This window comes from Schistocerca nitens, chromosome 3, assembly GCF_023898315.1.
Source record: "Schistocerca nitens isolate TAMUIC-IGC-003100 chromosome 3, iqSchNite1.1, whole genome shotgun sequence".
NCBI lineage: Eukaryota > Metazoa > Arthropoda > Insecta > Orthoptera > Acrididae > Schistocerca > Schistocerca nitens.
This window is the reverse complement of record NC_064616.1, coordinates 409784548-409798493: the sequence shown is the minus strand read 5'-3', so window position 1 is coordinate 409798493 and position 13946 is coordinate 409784548. Positions and strand designations below refer to the sequence as shown.

The following is a 13946-nucleotide window of genomic DNA, read 5'->3' as shown; positions in this document are numbered from 1 at the left end:
CAAACAGATCCTTTATTGTATCGCTTTTCGGTCCTTTGGTTACATTAAACCTCCGTTGAAAACTTCGTCTTGTTGCAACAACACTGTGTTCTAGGCGGTGGAATTCCAACACCAGAAAAATCCTCTGTTCTAAGGAATAAACCATGTTGTCTACAGCACACTTGGACGTTGTGAACAGCACACGCTTACAGCAGAAAGACGACGTACAGAATGGCGCACCCACAGACTGCGTTGTCTTCTATATCTTTCACATCACTTGCAGCGCCATCTGTTGTTGAAAATTGTAACTACTGTAATTTCGAAAGTTTGTCCGCCTGAAAATGTACTGTTGTCCCAAGCATATTGCAACAAACGGTGTATTTCTATCGCTGCTCGTTTAGTTTTTATTGCCGTTTCAAATATACCGGTCATTTTTGAAACACCCTGTATTTGTTGCTTGTCAGTGGATAGAGAAACGGAAACTCCATGTAGATACTATTGACATCAAACAGGAAAGTTCTGCAGCGCAACTCCTAATGCATGCAACTTGAAGCACAAATGCTATGGCATATATTCCCCTTCTTTCACTATTTGGGTGGATATGATGTGTACTCTCTCGCTCAACACTTGAGTGATTTCAGTCTGAAGGATGATAAAGACAGTGTTATTCCTAACATCGTTGAGAAGCAAATTTCTTTTGCCAGGAGAATCATTCCAAGAATAACTCTGCTTCCTGTATTCGCTTTGCTTCATACATGCTCCTCTTCAGGAACTTGATGAGATGATGCTTCACGAGAACATGCATATCGCCACAGTCATATATGCCAATAATGTTTCTATACAAAAACCAGGATCGAAGGAGAGACTACAAAAAACACTTTAACTGACATAACCTCATTCTCCAGTAAACTAATGGACATTGCCATAATGGATGTGAAGCATGAGCACGCAGTGAATGTTTGGCAGAAGTCTGGCAGCCATACTTTAGGAGAATGTGCTAGATTATGCATGAACATGGATCTACACTACCTCTTGAGAAATTCAGGCGTTCATGCCTGTGCACATATTATCTGTATTCTGTCTTCTGTTTCCTGCTCCAGTGTTTTCGTGGGGGACAATGTTAAGAAACTTGTCAGTATTGAATCGTTGAGTAATGCTGACATGCTGCGCTTCTTTGTACATGGAATTTGTGACAGACTTTGCCAGTGTGTGCACAGGTACACCAAGGCAGATAACATCATGTATTAGTGAGGAGGGTGTACGGACCATCTGACGATTTAAGTTACATCCTTTGCCTGGAAGTGTGTGTAGACATACGACATATAAGAAAGTCTACCATCTGGAGGGTTCTGATGGATGTCCAAAGAGGAAATCACCAGACTGCAGGGGTAAATCGATGATGAGGTAGTGCATGCTGGACGAGATATGTTCTGGAAATAGAACTGCCATAGTCTGCCCAGTTGCATGACGAACACAGTGACTTGCCAATATGTTCCATGAAATGGTTCCATTCCACAACTCTTTACAATGCAGGGGACTAAGAACTAATATGTCCTCCTCACAAGAAAACACCATCAATACCTCAGGTTGGGGATGGAAATTTTTAGTACCACCCACGGAATCTCCTAAAAGCAGCAATGTTGGTTGAAAGGGTATATTGATGTTAACATCGTAAAGTAGTCACTGGTGACAGGCGACATTGGAAAAGATTTTTAAAGTTAATGAACAATTCATTTTATACTCACACTATTCACTGGTGTGATTGACTGTGTGGGTGTGTATTTATTTGTGACTGTTTGATGTGTATATGTGAGTGTGTGCAGAATAGCTGCATGAACTGCTCGTCATAGGTGTGTGTGTGTGTGTGTGTGTGTGTGTGTGTGTGTGTGTGTGTGTGTGTGTGTGTGGTTTCTCTTTCACCTGACACTTTTATTCCCTGTTGCACATGTATATTCTGTGTATAGAAACAAATAATCAGAAATCTAATACTAGATAATCTAAATAATGTATGTAGAAAGAAAATGTAAATAATGCATGTGGAACCAAAATGGAAGATGTAGTATTTAAGTTCTTGTTTCTGATAGTCATAAGTGATCAGAAATTATAACAGCATTTCAAATAAAACCTATGTATGTATAAGTAAGAAAAAGAAATGGCTTTGTAAATACATCAACAACAAAAATTGAAAATTATTGTACATATGAAAAATAGCTTTTTAGAAATACCACTGTGAGATTTGCTGTCAGAAGCAAACAGCTCGTAAATAAAATAAAAATTTGTTAATAAATAACAACATATTATTATAAAAATTGTTAATAGTAAACCTTAAAGTTTACTGTTATATCATTTTTTATTTCCAAACCCTTTCACTATAGAATTATTGTTGATACAACAAACCTGAAACCTCTTCCCATGATGCACAGACCTCGACGGAGGAGACTACACAGTTGAGCTAGTTATGGAGAATGCTAAGGAGGAGGAGTGGGAGCTCGAATCTTGTTGGTGCATTGGGTTTCCCACAATTTTATTGTGCTCCTGACGGTTGAGCGAGATAGGGAAAAGGGAGGGGGGTTAGGGTTCTCGCCAGTTTTATATCACACGACCGGTATCGAGTTACACCATGACCCTGAATATAATTCGCACAACTGCTTGAGAAGTGTGGGCGTTCCCTGGGTGACCTCGATCAATTCCCAATCGTTCCCCAAGCGGAGGGGAGTGGTGGGTCACCTTGAATTTATGTCGGCCAAGTGTGTAACCTAACACTGGATATTTAACCTATTACCCCCTTATCTCATCACTGATAAGAATGGAATGTGCTCATACTGGCCTTGTAATGTTATTCTCCCTTAGCATTCCCCATGTGTGTTGTGAGTTAGCATACCGAGAGATGCTCAGTTTACCCAGTACCACGTTCATTCAGAAATCACTGGCCAAAGTAAACATGTACAACTTGGTAATAAGTTGGAAAAAATCGAAATGGTTTCTGAGGCTTTCTTGTGTGCAGCCTCCCTCTTCCACTGCTCGTTCCTTCTTCTTTCATGTTTCTGTCCAAGACGACCAGTGGCATATATCTAAGCTAAACGCGTAAATGCATTCATGAGTAATTGGCCGCAGAGCTCTCTCTATCTGTCTCATTTCCCTCTCTCCAATATAGCAGCAATCTCAAATTAAGTTACTCATATACTTGTAAAATCAGCCGATTTCAATTGTTAATTTTCATAACGTCTATCTAATGACAGTATACATCGTATTATGTACATTGGTCCTTACAACGTATGGACGCAAGTACCTTTCGTATGATCTGTCAGAACCAAGTAACATACTGAATGAAACTTAGATCATACATAGACAGAACTACTGCAGTATAGCACAGAATGTAACTGAAAGTAATATGGAGAACGAGCAAGCTAGATAATTTGCCAAATATCCTCTCATCCGAAACGCCTCTCCACCTGAGCAGTTCAATGTGGTGACGCACTGTCATGCATAAAAACGACATCAGGACTGAATGCACCCCTGAAAAGACGCACATGGGAAGGAGTACAATGTCACAATAACGTTGACCATTGAGAGTACCATGTTCAAGGTTTGGAGGTCAGTAGGGGCGTACAACGGTGTAAACGTGTCACCTCACATCATAACACCTGAACCAACAAAACGATTATGTTCCACATTGATGGACATACCCTCACATGACGAGAGATGGGAACAGGTAATGCACATAATGCGTATTTTGCGGGTGCATTTGGCTGAGCCTTGAGTTTTGTAGATGACAAGGAGTGATTGCTTGGAACAACGCAGGTGGAGGAATTCTTGGATCAAGAGCATGTTCGGCAAATGGACTAGCCTGCCCGCTCTCCGGATTTAAATCCCATCGAACACATGTCGGGTGTGTATGGGAGACATATTGCAACATGTCTACATGCACTAATGACCATCCAGAAATTGTCAACACCGCTATTGGAGGCCTGGAACGCCCTACCGCAAGAACTCCTTAGCAACCTCGTGCCAGCATAGAGTGAACGTTTAAGGGCGTGCACTGCCGTCCATGGTGATTATACACCCTAATGAGAATTAGGTCCTGGCTTGCAAGGTCGTGGGAACCATTCTGAATTGCGGTGACTTGAGTGTAATTGTTGTCTTTGAATAAAAGTGTAATTTCTGTTTGTTTCATTGCGTATTTATTTTCCGTTTTTTTCTGTACTATACTATAGCAGTTATTCCTACGCATGGCCTACATTTCATTGAACTATGTTACTTGGCAATGACCCATCATGGGAAGTTACTTTCATCCTTAAGTTTTGCACACCAGCGTATATCATAAGTAACAGTTTGCATTTCGCTTCAAACGGAAAGAACTTCTGGGAAGCTAAGTATTTTAAACAACACAATCAAATCTCAAATAATCATGTATTTAAATTTATCTGTCATTTATATTCCTTCAGTAGACTGTGGCTAGCAGCGGCTATGTTACTGCTCTCGAGCCCTTGAATAAAACAAGTAAAATACACAAAACTACTTTGTTAAGATTAAACATAATAATTTGAAGTTTGAGGAGATGTTCATGATTTGTGTGCTTTTGTATCCTATGAGGACGACGGTGCTATGGATTCGTGGCAACATTGTAGGTAAGGGAGTTGGATGCAGGTGCAAATGGGGAGGAAGCAATATGAAAAAAAGAAAGCATCATGAATAATGGGAAGGGTCAAGAGATGAGAGATAGGTGATACGAGACGGATAGGCTTGCAGTTATGCTGGGAAAAGCTAGACTGGAGCCGTTATTTGAACTGAAGGTGTACAGTAGATTATAACTGAGAGGATTAGTAGATTACAGAAATAATATCATGGTCTGAGAAGGAAAAGCGATTGAAATTGCTCTGGGAAAGGACATGTAGTATGTGCAGATGGAACTCGATGCTAGAGTCGCATCAATAGACAAGCAATTACAGCGTTTCATACTTACAGACATGATGACAATCAGGCAGGTTGGGATATACGTGTGGAATAGGTAGTATCCCAGGCGACGTTTGAGCACGAATACAACCTCCAGACAGGTGAAGTTACCTGAAATGAAACAAGATACTTCTGCGATAGCTGTTTTTATATTTCCTTTACGGGAATATCCACATGAAACTCTAAGTTGCGTAATAAAAATGGAATCAGTAGCATATACATTAGTTAGAATTTTCCTTAGTAGTAAGCTCAACAGCCATAGTTAGTAGCATCAAACAAATTTATAAGCTCCTGCATGGCAACAAAAACCTGTAAGGAGAGGTGGACAGAGTTCTGTTATTCCTTCTCTGCATCATCACAAAATGAAAATCCAGTCTTGTGCTGTATGTTTTGTCACTGTAGCAAATCTATGACTGGAAACAAATGCTCACAGTTGGTATGATGTCTATGGCAACTGCAGCTCACCCATGTCAGACACATCATTTTGTGACACCAAAAAGGTACAGCTGTTGGCACTATCGTGATATCAAACAGCCGAGAGATTCTGGATGACAGTGCAGCAATAGTAAACTTTATCCATGGCTCAGCACACTACATGATGTGCTCCAGTTTCACTTTGTGTCTAAAGAATGGGACGACTATCAATATTGCATCACACTTACACTTGAACGTCACCAACTTGACCTCATACATTGATCAGCCAGAACGTTATAACCACCGATCTACTACGGATAGAAACCCGTCCAGGAGATAGCAGCTTCATTTGGTGAGGATTGACTGCTAATCAGACACACCCACGGTGCATGTAGTATCAGTGAGCGTCCTGCCCATGTGTAGAATGGGGGAGGTACGTGATCCATCTGAGTTCGTCCGAAGGCAGATTGTGACGGCCTGTAGGCTCGGCACGAGCATTTCGCAAACTTGACGGCTTATCTGGTGTTCGAGGAGTGCTGTGGTGAGTGTCTTCAACACGTAGCGAAACTAACCAGACTTCGTGGTGGCGGGCATCCACCCTTCACGACAGATGCCGGACGTAGTACGCTGAGCAGACTGGTACAACAGGACAAGAGGCGAACTGTGGCAGAGCTAACGTCTGACTTTAATGACAGGCAGAATATAAGTTTGTCTGAACACACAGTGCACCGAACACTCCTAACGATGGGCCTCCACAGCTGATGACCCATGCATTTGCCAATTTTAACACCACAAGATCAGCAACTACGACTGAAATGGGCAAGCGACCATCGGCAGTGGACGTTGGTGCACTGACAGAGCGTTGTATGGTCTGATTAATCCCTTTACCTTCTTCGTCATACTGATAGGAGGGCGCGAAACCGTCGTCTTCCAGGAACAGCCTATTGATACCTGTACTGCAGAACGAAGACAAGCTGGCGGCGGCTCCACTATGCTCGGGGATATTCATGTAGGCATCCGTGGGTCCAGTGGAGCTCGTGAAAGGCACCATGGCAGCCAAAGGGTACTGCACACTGGTTGCAGACCACAAACACCCTTTCATGAGGATCATGTTTCCCCACAGCAGTGACATTTTTCAACAAGATATTGTGCCATGTCACAAGGCCAGGAGTGTGATGGAGGAACACAGTGGCGAGTTTCACTTATGAACATAAACATGTTCAGAGGAAACATATCTGTGATACCAGCTATAGATTAGAGATAGTATATTTTGACACCATGAACAAAGCATGTTACCAATATCAAAACAGTATTTCACAAAACTTTTACTCACTGTACACTATTTCGTACTCGGACATTAAGCAGCTGCAATGGGCTGGAGCGAGGGAAATCCGATGCGTGCGCGCATTTAAAAGCTACACGATGTGATCAAAAGTATCTGGACACCTAACAGAAATGACTTACAAGTTCGCGACGACGCCCCCCCCCCCCCAACGGTGATACTGGAATTCAAAAAAATGGTTCAAATGGCTTTGAGCACTATGGGACTTAACATCTATGGTCATCAGTCCCCTAGAACTTAGAACTACTTAAACCTAACAAACCTAAGGACATCACACAACACCCAGCCATCACGAGGCAGAGAAAATCCCTGACCCCGCCGGGAACCGAACCCGGGAACCCGGGCGTGGGAAGCGAGAACGCTACCGCACGACCACGAGATGCGGGCGATACTGGGATTCAATATGGTTTTGGCCCACTCTTAGAATTGATGACAGTTTCCACTCTCGCAGGTATACATTCAATCAGGTGCTGGAAGGTTTGCCACCCACTGTGACCGAGCGGTTCTAGGCGCTTCATTCCAGAAACGCGCTGCTGCTACGGCCGCAGGTTCGAAACCTGCTTCGGGCAGGGATGTGTGTAATGTCCTTAGGTTAGTTAGGTTTAAGCAGTTCTAAGTCTAGGGGATTGATGACCTCAGATGTTAAGTCCCATAGCGCATAGAGCCATTTGAATTTTGCTGAAAGGCTTCGTGGGGAATGGCAGCCCATTCTTCACGGAGTGCTGCACTGAGGAGAGGTATCGATGTCGGTTGGTGAGGCCTGGCACGAAGTCGGCGTTTCAAAATATCCCAAAGGCATTCTATAGGATTCAGGTCAGGACTCTGCGCAGGCCAGTGCATTGCAGGGATGTTATAATTGTGTAATCACTCCGCCACAGGCCGTGCATTGTGAACAGGTGCTCGATCGTGTTGAAATATGTAATCGTCATCCCCAAATTGCTATTCAACAGTGGGAAGCAAGAAAGTGCCTGAAACATCTATGTAGGCCTGTGCTGTGATAGTGCCACACAAAACAACAAGGGTTGCAAGCCCTTTCCATGAAAAACACGACCATACCATAACACCACCGCCTCCGAATTTTACTGCTGGCACTACACACGCTGGCAGATGACGTTCACTGGGCATTCGCCATACCCACACCCTGCCATCGGATCGCCACATTGTGTACCGTGATTCGTCACCCCACACAATGTTTTTCCACTCTTCAATCATCCAATGTTTACGCTTGTTACACCAAGCGAGACGTCGTTTGGCATTTACCAGCGTGATGTGTGGCTAATGGGCAGCCGCTTGACCATGAAATCCAAGTTTTCTCACCTCCCACCTAACTGTCATAGTACTTGCAGTGGATGCTGATGCAGTTTGGGATTCCTGTGTGATGGTTTGGATAGACGTCTGCCTATTACCCATTACGACCCTCTTCAACTAATGGCGGTCTCAGACAGTCAACGGACGAGGTCGGCCTGTACGCTTTTGCGCAGTACATGTCACATTTCCACTACACTATCACATCGAAAACGGTGGGCCTAGGGATGATTAGGAGTGTGAAAATCTCGCTTAGAGACTTATGACACTAGTGACACCCAATCACCTGACCACGTTCGAACTCCATGAGTTCCGCGGAGTACCCCATTCTCCGCTCTCACGATGTCTACTGACTACTGAGGACGCTGATATGGAGTAGCTGGCAGTAGGTGGCAGCGCAATGCACCTAATATGAAGAACGCATGGTTTTGGGGGTGTCTGGATACTTTTGATAACATAGGTCAAAACTGCGCACTGTCAGAGTTTTGGCCCAAATTTTCGAGCGGGATCTATTACTTACAGTTGCACCTTTTCTCCTCAAAATATGTTACGTTTTTAGTGGCATTTACTTGGCACTTATGTATGTTTGACAGTTTTCTCCACAGTTGTAGATATATTTCCGAGAAGAGAGCACATTTTTGTAGTTATAACTAGTTTTGGTCTAAAAAGACTAGTTTTACTTACAAAATAAAATAGAATAAAATACACTTTTCTATGAAATTTTAGATCTGAAGTTGGCCTAATTAGATCAAAACTAGTGACAACTATTGTAAGTAGGCTGATTAGGTATTTTTATTTGTAACGCCACGTAGCGCTCTATATGAAAATCACTGACTGTGCTGTGTGCAGTCTGAGGCTGGTCGGCATTGTTGTAATAGGCGCCATTGTAGTGGATGTTTCATATGCCTTAGAAAAATTGTACATGACTGTTGTTAAACTGATACACAATACTTTTTAGCGCAACGCAATCTGACTTTCAGTAATCCCTACAAGAGAATGGCCCTGACTAAATTAACCTATACGTTTCACAAATCACTTACCTCACAAAAATCTTCATTACTCGAACTACTGCAATACAGCGAGCGCCACTACTGCCAGCTAAATAAAAGATTCAAACTACGGAAGGCACTAACTACTGATAGACATAGTTAGCAAATGTAAGATTTTAATAGAGAACAAACAATGTATTTACCTTAATAGTCATAATATATATAGCAGTTCATGACATCCATTCTTACAAATGTACTGTTTCTGATGTACACACCTCCAGATTATCCATTCCCAAAAATCCGCCATCTCACTTCCCCACATCCACCACTGCTGGCGGATCGCCTCCAACTGCGCAACGCTAAGCGCTGTTAACATCCAGCTGCCCAACACTACAATGGCGACTATTGCAACAATGCCGACCAGCCTCAGACTGCACACAGCACAGTCAGTGATTTTCATATAGAGCGCTACGTGGCGTTACCAATAAAAAAACCTTAACAGCCTACTTACACTATAAAAACTATGTAGTTCTGAAGGTGGAAAGTAAGCATAATTTTATTATTACATTGTTGTAGTGGTCTTCAGTCCAGAGACTGGTTTGATGCAGCTCTCCATGCTACTCTATCCTGTGCAAGCTTCTTCATCTCCCAGTACCTACTGCAACCTACATCCTTCTGAATCTGTTTAGTGTATTCATCTCTTGGCCTCCCTCTACGATTTTTACCCTCCAATCTGCCCTCCAATACTAAATTGGTGATCCCTTGATGCCTCAGAATGTGCCCTACCAACCGATCCCTTCTTCTAGTCAAGTTGCGCCACAAATTTCTCTTCTCTCCAATTCTATTAAACACCTCCTCATTAGTTATGTGATCTACCCATCTAATCTTCAGCATTCTGCTGTAGCACCATATTTCGAAAGCTTCTATTCTCTTCTTGTCTAAACTCTTTATCGTACACGTTTCACTTCCATACATGGCTACAATCCATACAAATACTTTCAGAAACAACTTCCTGACACTTAAATGTATACTCGATTTTAACAAATTTCTCTTCTTCAGAAACGCTTTCCTTCCATTGCCAGTCTACATTTTATATCCTATCTACTTCGACCATCATCAGTTATTTTGCTCCCCAAATAGCAAAACTCATTTACTGCTTTAAGCATCTCATTTCCTAATCTAATTCCCGCAGCGTCGCCCTATTTAATTCGACTACATTCCATTACCCTCGTTTTGCTTTTGTTGATGTTTATCTTATATCCACCTTTCAAGACACTGTCCATTCCGTTCAGCTGCTGTTCCAGGTCCTTTGCTATCTCTAACAGAATTATATCGTCATCGGCGAACCTCAAAGTTTTTATTTCTTCTCCATGGATTTTAATTCCTACTACGAATTTTTCTTTTGTTTCCTTTACTGCTTGCTCAATATACAGATTGGATAACATCGGGGATAGGCTACAACCCTGTCTCACTCCCTTCCCAACCACTGCTTCCCTTTCATGCCCCTCGACTAGATGGTAGAGTTTTGTTAGGCCTGGCTCTCCCAAGGCGGTCAGTAGTGCTAATGGAATGTTGTCTACTCCCGGGGCCTTCTTTCGACTTAGGTCTTTCAGTGCTCCGTCAAACTCTTCACGCAGTATCATATCTCCCATTTCATCTTCATCTACATCCTCTTCCTTTTCCATAATATTGTGCTCAAGAACATCGCCCTTGTACAGACCCTCTACATACTCCTTCCACCTTTCTGCTTTCCCTTCTTTGCTTAGAACTGGGTTTCCATGTGAGCTCTTGATATTCATACAAGTGGTTCTCTTTTCTCTAAAGGTCTCTTTAATTTTCCTGTAGGCAGTATCTGTCTTACTCCTACTGATATGCGCCTCCACATCCTTACATTTGTCGTCTAATCATCCGTGCTTAGCCATTTTGCACTTCCTGTCGATCTCATTTTTGAGACGTTTGTATTCCTTTTTGCCTACTTCATTTACTGCATTTTTATATTTTCTCCTTTCATCAATTAAATTAAATATCTCTTCTGTTACCCAAGGATTTATATATTATATATTTTTTCATTAATTATGTAATTGCGCACAGAATGGTGCTTCTGAAAGGCAGGTCACATCTAGAAATATCTTTTAAATTTTAGCTGTCACACTTTTGTAATATTATTAGTATTTAGAAATATTATTTATTGTCACAGGAAGAAATGTTTGACCTCAATTACGTTCAGTAGTAATTAAAATATACTTTAGCCGTCAAAGTTGTGAAACTGTGGAGGCACGCTGCAACAAACGACAGAATTACATAAAGTGTACTACATGCTTGGATATTGAAATAATAAGCATTTCAGCACAACTACACCAAGTAGTTTAGAGCAATACCATCTACATGCTGCACACATCCTGATCAAAAGAACCGGAACACCCTTACGTAATGCGGAACTGATCACTAGATGTCAACAGAGGCGGAATCGCCAGTATAATTGGAGGCGAGGAGTACTTTATTGTCAGAAGAGAAGCAGTAAGAGCGGAAACGGCTGTCAGGAGAACTCTAATGTGGGCTAGCCATTAGGTTTTATCTGAGTAACAAATGCACCAGGGATATTTCACCCATTCTAAAGCTGCCCAAATTGACTGTTGGAGATGTGACTGAAGTGGACAAGCGAAGAAACAACAACAGCTAAACAAAGACCAGACGGACCTCATGTACTAAAGGACACAGGCCTTCGAGCATTGTAAAAAGCGCTAGAAGCCGGCCTCTGTGGCCGATCGGATCTGGGCGCTTCAGTCCAGAACCGCGCTGCTACTATGGTCGCAAGCTCGATGCTGCCTCGGGCGTGGATGTGTGTGATGTCCTTAGGTTAGTTAGGTTTAAGTAGTTCTAAGTCTATGGGACTGATGCCCTCAGATGTTAAGTCCCATGGTGCTTGAGCCATTTGAACCATTTGAAACGCTAGAAATCCGCGGAAGGAATCACTCATGAGTTCCGAAGTGTCGCCAGCACTCCTACTAGCACAATGTCTGTGGGTCTGGAGTTAAAAAGAATGGCCTATAGTGGGCGAGCAGCTCCTCAAAAGCCACAATTTTCTGTAGCAATTGGTAAGTGATGCTTCAACTAGTGTAAAGAGCGGTGCCACTAGACAGTGCGTGACTGGAAACGAGTCATTTGGAATGATGAATGACGCTATACTCTCTGGGAATCCGATGGAAGTGTTTGGGTTTGGCGAATGCCTGGAGAACGTTACCTGCCAACAGTGAAGTACGGAGGAGGTAGTATTACGACATGGGAGTGTTTTCGTGGTTAGGATGTGCTCCTCTTATTGTGCTTAAGAAAATGCTAAATGCAGAAAGGTATAGACACATTTACAGGGTTGTATACTATGTACAGCAGAGAAACAGTTCAGAAACGTTGATTGACTGTATCGGAATTACAATGCATCGCGTCATACAGTAGCATCTGTGAGGTAAAGGTTTGTGGACAATAACATTCCTGAAATCGACTGGCGTGTCCAGAGTCCCGACCTCCATCCAATGGAACACCATTGGGATGAATTAGAAAGTCGGCTGCACTGCAGACCTCAGCGTCCAAAATCTCTACCTTCTCTGGTTGCGGCACTTGTGGAATAATGGGCTGCCATTCCTCGACAGACATTCAGACATCTCACAGAAAGTGTTACCAGCAGAGTTCAAGTCGTCATAAAGGTGAAGGGTGGACACACCTCATATAACTGTCCAGTAATAGGTGTCCACACAAACATTCAGATGATTTATATGAAGAAAGATTACGCAGCGGAGTTCTCATTCTGTAATGGCATTTGAATGTTGTTTTTTGACAGAAGAGCTTGTTATTCTTTATGTAAGAAACAGAAACGACGACCAACACGTGTCAGGAATCAAGAGCGGCAGTATGCTTTGTCATTTCGGAATGTTACTGCTCGAATTGGTCGGTTGGAAGGCCATATGCAACGCCATGCAGTATCTCAATGGTCCCACACGACTAGCTTCAAAGAGGGCAGGCATATTATTTGCTTGGCTCTACAACATCATTTCGTTACCTCAGATACCCCGAGTCAGGGAACGAGTTTGTTTACAGTAAGTCACGTATCGTAATGGACAGAATAACGCCGATCATGGCTACGACTTCCCTTGACACTGTAGTAGCGAGGCGGTCGACTGGTGCCCTGACCAGAACGTTCTCCAGACCTCACAGCTATTTAAAATGTATGTAATCATGGGTGGCCGAGGAACTGGCAATCAATCACTCGCCAACTCCTACAGTTGACGAACTCTGTCATTGAGTTGAAGCAGTAAGAAACGAATTACCCATGTGTGCCAGCCGAACTCGTTTCGACTTGATGCCCAGCCGGGACAGAGCCATTGTTGCTGCCCTGTGTATTAAATATTGCTCATTGTATCCCTCAACATAACAGTTTTAATCGTATACTCATCCTAAAACACTACATACACGCAATAAGTAAAATGTCCTTATTTTCTATTCTTCCTGGTGTTGTAATTTTAAGGACTAGCAGTGTGCGTATTAGTTCTTTTGTACGACCACACTTTCATCAGAGTTGACCAAACAGATGATGAATGTGAGATTCTAACGAATGCTAAGTCAACCACAGAATACTTCATTGGAAATGCTCGTAAGCATTTTGTAGTCCCATCTTGGTAAAGATGCTACGTTTCCACATTCATAGAAATGTTGTTATTTCCAAAATGATGTAAAGATATTTGGTATGTATATAGATGATATAAAGATTGAAAAAGCGCAAAATGGCTAAACAGGAATGGCTAGAGGACAAATGTAAGGCTTTAGAAACCTGTTTCACTAGGGGAAAGATATATATACCAACTACAGGAAAATTAAAGATGCCTTTGGAGAAAAGAGAAGCAGTTGTATGAATATCATGAGCTCAGATGGAAAACCAGTACTAAGCAAAGAATGGGAAGGTGAAACCTGGAAGG

The 13946-nt window shown here is 42.5% G+C and overlaps 1 protein-coding gene across 3 annotated transcripts in view; it reads right to left on the bottom strand.

Annotated features, from left to right (window-relative positions):
* LOC126249614 (glycine receptor subunit alpha-2-like) overlaps positions 1 to 13946 on the bottom strand; it is a 477560-nt gene that overhangs the window by 124858 nt on the left and 338756 nt on the right. For all 3 annotated transcript variants that reach the window (XM_049951280.1, XM_049951283.1, XM_049951282.1), the window contains one exon: positions 4943 to 5043. In XM_049951280.1, coding sequence (XP_049807237.1) covers positions 4943 to 5043 — 101 coding nt within the window. The remainder of the gene's footprint in view (positions 1 to 4942; positions 5044 to 13946) is intronic.